We start from the raw sequence: 6,991 nt of genomic DNA on the forward strand, positions 1-6,991 counted from the left end.
ATTTAGGACTGAGATGAGGAGGAATTTCTTCATTCAGAAGGTGTTGAATCTCCATCATTTCTCTAGCTCAGAGGTTGTGGAAGCTCAGTCACTGAGTCTGGTCAAGACAGAGCCATTGATTTCTAGGTACAAATGAGATTTAAGGGTACGGTGAAGTAGATGGGTCAGCTGTGGTCTGCAATAGCAGAGAAGGCCCGAGGGGCTGAATGGCCTACTCCCATTCAGATATCCCAAAAAACGTAAGAACGTTGCACAGTCGCAATGATATGCACCTCATGGATTGGATCATGAACACAGTTCTGATTTTATTAGTTAGATGCTGTGGACAATAGACAGTGAAAAACTATAAATGCCCATTTTAGCCAACTGCAATGTACAATCACATTCATTGCAATCAATGAAATAACAGCCCCATATCCTGGTGAAGGTCATTGATCATCGGTACAGTCACGTTGCCAAGACTGTCCTCCCGCACATGTCACTCAGTGTTGCTTTCTCCGGAATGAACAGCCTAGACAAAACAGAAAGCAGAATGGTGACAAAATACTAGCGCACCACTGGTTGGGCCGAATGGCCTGCTTCTGTGCTGTTAATTTCTATGTAACTGTCGTAATCTGTCAAGGTCTATATGTTCCTGTGAAGGTGAAGGGCAAGGTTGGCAGGAATGGGGAACTCTGGATGACAAGAGATATTGAGGCTTTGACCTGAAAAAGGAGGCACGTCTCAGGTACAGGCAGCTGGGATTAAAGGGAATCCCTGGAGTTATACAGGGAATACAGGAGTTTACTGAAGTAGGAAATCAGGAAGGCGAAAAGGGGGCACGAGATAGTCTTAGCTGAGCTTAGCTCAGGAGGGTGAATCCAAACAGGGACTTTCAGTATATTAAAGGAGATAGAGTAACTAGAGAGAATAGGACCCCTTAAGGATCAAACTGGACATAAATGTGTGTAGAACCGCAGGAGATGGGTGAGGTTCTCAATGAATATCTCTCCTCTGTGTTTACCGTGGAGCAAGACAGGAAGACTTGGGAACTTGGGGAACTTAGTGGTGATGTCTTGGGGACAGTCCATATCATAGTAGAAGAAGTGTTTTAGAATGTATTAGAATGCATGAAGGTGGATAAATCTCCTGGTCCGGACCAGGTATATCCAAGAAAACTTCATGTGCCTAGAGGAGAAATTGCGGGGGCCCTGGATGATGTTTTTGCATTTGCATTAACCACGGGTGAGGTCCCAGAAGACTAGAGGGTAGCGAATGTTGTGCCATTATTTAAGAAGGCCTACAAGGAAAAGCATGGGAACAACAGACCAGTAAGTTTAACATCTGTGGTGGGTAAGTTACTTGAGAAGATTCTGAGAGATAAGATATACATGCATTTGGAAAGACAGGGTTTGATTAGGAGCAGTCAGCATGGCTTTGTAAGTGGGAGATCATTGCCTCACAAATTTGTTAGAGTTCTTTGATGAAGTGACCAGGAAGGTTGACGAGGACAGGCCGGTAGACATAGTCTACATGGATTTCAGTGAGGCCTTTGATAAGTAGGCTACTCTAGAAGATTAGATTGCACAGAATCCAGGGCGAGCTGGCAAATTGGATACATAATTGGCTCAATGCTAGGAAGCAGAGGGTAATAGTGGAAGGATGCTGTTGGACTGGAGGCCTGTGACTGATAGTGTCCCTCAGGGGTTGGTGCTGGGAGCATTGCCGTTTATTATTCATATCAATGATTTCGATGAAAATCTAGAAGGAATGATTAGTACGTTTGCTGATGGCACTAAAATAGGTGGTGTCATGGACAGTGAGGAAGGTTATCAGAAATTGCAGCAGGACCTTGATCAGCTGGGGGAGTGGGCCAAGAAATGGCAAATGGAGTTTAATAGATAAGTGTGAGGTCTTGCATTTAGGAAAGCCTAAACAAGATAGGAGTTTCATGGTGAATGGTAGGGCCTTAAGGAATATAGTGAAACAGAGGGATCTTGGCGTTCAGGTTCACAGTTCTCTGAAAGTGGGGTCACAGGTGGACAAGGCAGTGAAGAAGGCTTTTGGCACACTGGCCTTCATCAGTCAGGGTATTGAGTATAGACGTTGGGAAGTTATGTTGCAGTTACACAGGACATTGGTAAGGCCATACTTGGGGTATTGTGTTCAGTTTTGGTCAACTTGTTATAGGAAGGATGTTATTAAACTGGAAAAAGTGCAGAAGAAATTCACAAGGATGTTGCCAGGACTCGCTGGTCTGAGTTACAGGGAGAGGTTGGACAAGCAAGGACATTTTTCTTTAGAACATAGGCGAATCATAGGCACGGGAATCATGGAGGCCGGGCCACCACAGAGATACTGAGACTGGGTCAATACGGGGTCACAGAGACTGGGTCAATACAGGGTCACAGAGACCGGGTCAGCACGGGGTCACAGAAACCAGGTCAGCACGGAGTCTTGGAGACCGGGTCAGCACAGAGACACTGAGACTGGGTCAGCACGGGGACACAGACACCGGGTCTGCACGGGGTCACAGAGACCGGGTCTGCACGGGGTCACAGAGACCGGGTCTGCACGGGGTCACAGAGACCGGGTCTGCACGGGGTCACAGAGACCGGGTCAGCAGGGAGTCACAGAGACCGGGTCAGCACGGGGAAACAGACACTGGGTCTGCACGGTGTCACAGAGACCGGGTCAGCACGGGGTCACAGAGACCGGGTCAACATGAGGATACAGAGACTGGGTCAGCACGGGGTCACAGAGACCGGGTCAACATGAGGACACAGAGACTGGGTCAGCACGGGGACACGGAGACCGGGTCAGCATGGGGACACAGAGACCGGGTCAGCATGGGGACACAGAGACCGGGTCAGCATGGGGTCACAGAGACCGGGTCAGCATGAGGACACAGAGACCGGGTCATCACGGGGACACAGAGACCGGGTCATCACGGGGACACGGAGACCAGGTCAGCACGGGATCACGGAGACCGGGTCAGCACGGGATCACGGAGACCAGGTCAGCACGGGATCACGGAGACCAGGTCAGCACGGGAACACGGAGACCAGGTCAGCACGGGGACACAGAGACCAGGTCAGCACGGGGACACAGAGACCGGGTCAGCACGGGATCACGGAGACCAGGTCAGCACGGGATCACGGAGACCAGGTCAGCACGGGAACACGGAGACCAGGTCAGCACGGGAACACGGAGACCAGGTCAGCACGGGGACATAGAGACCGGGTCTGCACGGGGACACAGAGACCAGGTCTGCACGGGGACACAGAGACCGGGTCTGCACGGGGACACAGAGACCGGGTCAGCACGGGGACACAGAGACCGGGTCAGCGCGGGGACACAGAGACCGGGTCAGCACGGGGACACAGAGACTGGGTCAGCACGAGGACACAGAGATTGGGTCAGCACGGGGACACAGAGACCAGGTCAGCACGGGGACACAGAGACCAGGTCAGCACGGGGACACAGAGACCGGGTCTGCACGGGGACACAGAGACCAGGTCAGCACGGGGTCACGGAGACCGGGTCAACATGAGGACACAGAGACCGGGTCAGCACGGGGTCACAGAGACCGGGTCAACATGAGGACTCAGAGACTGGGTCAGCACGGGGTCACAGAGACCGGGTCAACATGAGGACACAGAGACCGGGTCAGCACGGGGACACAGAGAATGGGTCAGCACGGGGTCACAGAGACTGGGTCAACACAGGGTCACAGAGACCAGGTCAGCACGGGGACACGGAGACCGGGTCTGCACAGGGACACAGAGACCAGGTCAGCACGGGGACACAGAGACCGGGTCTGCACAGGGACACAGAGACCGGGTCAGCACGGGGTCACAGAGACCGGGTCAACATGAGGACACAGAGACTGGGTCAGCACGGGGACACAGAGACCGGGTCAGCACGGGGTCACAGAGACCGGGTCAACATGAGGATACAGAGACTGGGTCAGCACGGGGTCACAGAGACCGGGTCAACATGAGGACACGGAGACCGGGTCAGCACGGGGACACATAGACCGGGTCAGCATGGGGTCACAGAGACCGGGTCAACATGAGGACACAGAGACTGGGTCAGCACGGGGTCACAGAGACCGGGTCAACATGAGGACACAGAGACTGGGTCAGCACGGGGACACAGAGACTGGGTCAGCACAGGGACACAGAGACTGGGTCAGCACAGGGACACAGAGACTGGGTCAGTACGGGGACACGGAGACTGGGTCGGCACGGGGACACGGAGACTGGGTCAGCACGGGGTCACAGAGACTGGGTCAGCAGGAGACTGGGTCAGCACGGGGTCACAGAGACTGGGTCAGCACGGGGACACAGAGACCGGGTCAACATGAGGACACGGAGACTGGGTCGGCACGGGGACACAGAGACTGGGTCAGCACAGGGACACAGAGACCGGGTCAGCACGGGGACACAGAGACTGGGTCAGCACGGGGACACGGAGACTGGGTCAGCACGGGGACACGGAGACCGGGTCAGCACGGGGTCACAGAGACCGGGTCAACACGAGGACACAGAGACTGGGTCAGCACGAGAACACAGAGACCGGGTCAGCACGGGGACACAGAGACTGGATCAGCACGGGGTCACAGAGACCGGGTCAGCACGGGGTCACAGAGACCGGATCAACATGAGGACACGGAGACTGTGTCAGCACGGGGACACAGAGACCAGGTCAGCACGGGGACACGGAGACCAGGTCACCACGGGGATACGGAGACCGGGTCAGCACGGGGACACAGAGACTGGGTCAGCACGGGGTCATGGAGACTGGGTCAACATGGGGTCATGGAGACCAGGTCAGCATCGTGTTGGACAGATTCCACATTTACCTTCAGTCAGGCGGGCCTTGCCACCAGTGGGCTGGCACAGAACCGTGGAGCAACCGACACATAGCACCACCGTCTGAGCATGGCTGAATACGGTTGTGATCTTGTAGCAGCCTATGAGAGAAACACACAAACACTGTCATTGCTCTGCTGCTACAGGAACACAGACACTGCTACAGGGGCACACAGACTGCTATAGGGGCACAGAGACTGCTACAGGGGCACAGAGACTGCTATAGGGGCACAGAGACTGCTACAGGGGCACTGAGACAGTTACAGGGCCACAGAGACTGCGACAGGAGCACAGAGACTGCTATAGGGGCACAGAGACTGCTACAAGGGCACAGAGACTGCTATAGAAGCACACAGACTGCTACAGGGCCACAGAGACTGCTATAGGGGCACAGAGACTGCTACAAGGGCACAGAGACTGCTATTGGGGCACAGAGACTGCTACAGGGGCACAGAGACTGCTATAGGGGCAGAGAGACTGCTACAAGAAAACAGAGACTGCTACAGGAACACAGAGACTGCTACAGGAACACAGAGACTGCTACAAGGGCACAGAGACTGCTACAAGGGCACAGAGACTGCTACAGGGGCACACAGACTGCAACAGGGCCACAGAGACTGCTGTAGGGGCACGGAGACTGCTACAGAGGCACAGACACTGCTGCAGGGCCACAGAGACTGCTACAGGGGCACTGAGACTGCTACAGGGGCACACAGACTGCAATAGGGGCACAGACACTGCTACAGCGGCACAGAGACTGCTACAGGAGAACAGGAACTGCTACAGGGCCACAGAGACTGCTACAGGGCCACAGAGACTGCTATAGGGGCACAGAGACTGCTACAGGTGTACTGAGACAGTTACAGGGGCACAGAGACTGCGACAGGAGCACAGAGACTGCTATAGGGGCACAGAGATGCTGCAGGAGCACACAGACTGCTATAGGGGCACAGAGACTGCGACATGAGCACAGAGACGGCTATGGGGGCACAGAGACTGCTACAGGGCCACAGAGATTGCTATAGGGGCACAGAGATTGCTATAGGGGCACAGAGACTGCTAAAGGTGCACAGAGACTGCTATAGGGGCACACAGACTGCTATAGGGGCACAGAGACTGCTACAGGGGCACAGAGACTGCTATAGGGGCACAGAGACTGCTATAGGGGCACAGAGACTGCTATAGGGGCACAGAGACTGCTACAGGGGCACAGAGACTGCTATAGGGGCAAAGAGACTGCTACAAGGGCACAGAGACTGCTACAGGGGCACACAGACTGCAACAGGGCCACAGAGACTGCTGTAGGGGCACAGAGACTGCTACAGGTGCACAGAGACTGCTATAGGGGCACACAGACTGCCATAGGGGCACAGAGACTGCTACAGGGGCACAGAGACTGCTATAGGGGCACAGAGACTGCTACAGGGGCACACAGACTGCTACAGGGGCACACAGACTGCTGTAGGGGCACGGAGACTGCTACAGAGGCACAGAGACTGCTACAGGGCCACAGAGACTGCTACAGGGGCACTGAGACTGCTACAGGGGCACTGAGACTGCTATAGGGGCACAGAGACTGCTACAAGGGCACAGAGACTGCTACAGGGGCACAAAGACTGCTACAGGAGCACAGACACTGCTACAGCGGCACAAAGACAGCTACAGGGCCACAGAGACTGCGACAGGAGTACAGAGACTGCTATAGGGGCACAGAGACTGCTACAGGAACACAGAGACTGCTACAGGAACACAGAGACTGCTATAGGGGCACAGAGACTGCTACAGGGGCACACAGACTGCAACAGGGCCACAGAGACTGCTGTAGGGGCACGGAGACAGTTACAGGGGCACAGAGACTGCTACAGGGGCACAGAGACTGCTACAGGGCCACAGAGACTGCTACAGGGGCACTGAGACTGCTACAGGGGCACTGAGACTGCTACAGGGGCACACAGACTACTACAGGGGCACAGAGACTACTATAGGGGCACAGAGACTGCTACAGGGGTACTGAGACAGTTACAGGGGCACAGAGACTGCTATAGGGGCACAGCGACTCCTACAGGGCCACAGAGATTGTTACAGGGCCACAGAGACTGCTACGGGGCCACAGAGACTGCTACAGGGCCACACGG

At 54.9% G+C, this 6,991-nt stretch overlaps 1 protein-coding gene across 1 annotated transcript in view; it reads right to left on the reverse strand.

Annotated features, from left to right (window-relative positions):
- Positions 1-280: 280 nt before the first annotated feature.
- LOC122542625 (40S ribosomal protein S27-like) overlaps positions 281-6,991 on the reverse strand; it is a 37,159-nt gene continuing 30,448 nt past the window's right edge. The window contains exons 3-4 of the mRNA XM_043680604.1: positions 4,847-4,957; positions 281-511 (exon numbers count right to left, since the gene is read on the reverse strand). Coding sequence (XP_043536539.1) covers positions 483-511; positions 4,847-4,957 — 140 coding nt within the window. The 3' untranslated portion in view covers positions 281-482. The remainder of the gene's footprint in view (positions 512-4,846; positions 4,958-6,991) is intronic.

The sequence above is a fragment of the Chiloscyllium plagiosum genome, chromosome 40 (genome assembly GCF_004010195.1).
Source record: "Chiloscyllium plagiosum isolate BGI_BamShark_2017 chromosome 40, ASM401019v2, whole genome shotgun sequence".
Lineage (NCBI taxonomy): Eukaryota > Metazoa > Chordata > Chondrichthyes > Orectolobiformes > Hemiscylliidae > Chiloscyllium > Chiloscyllium plagiosum.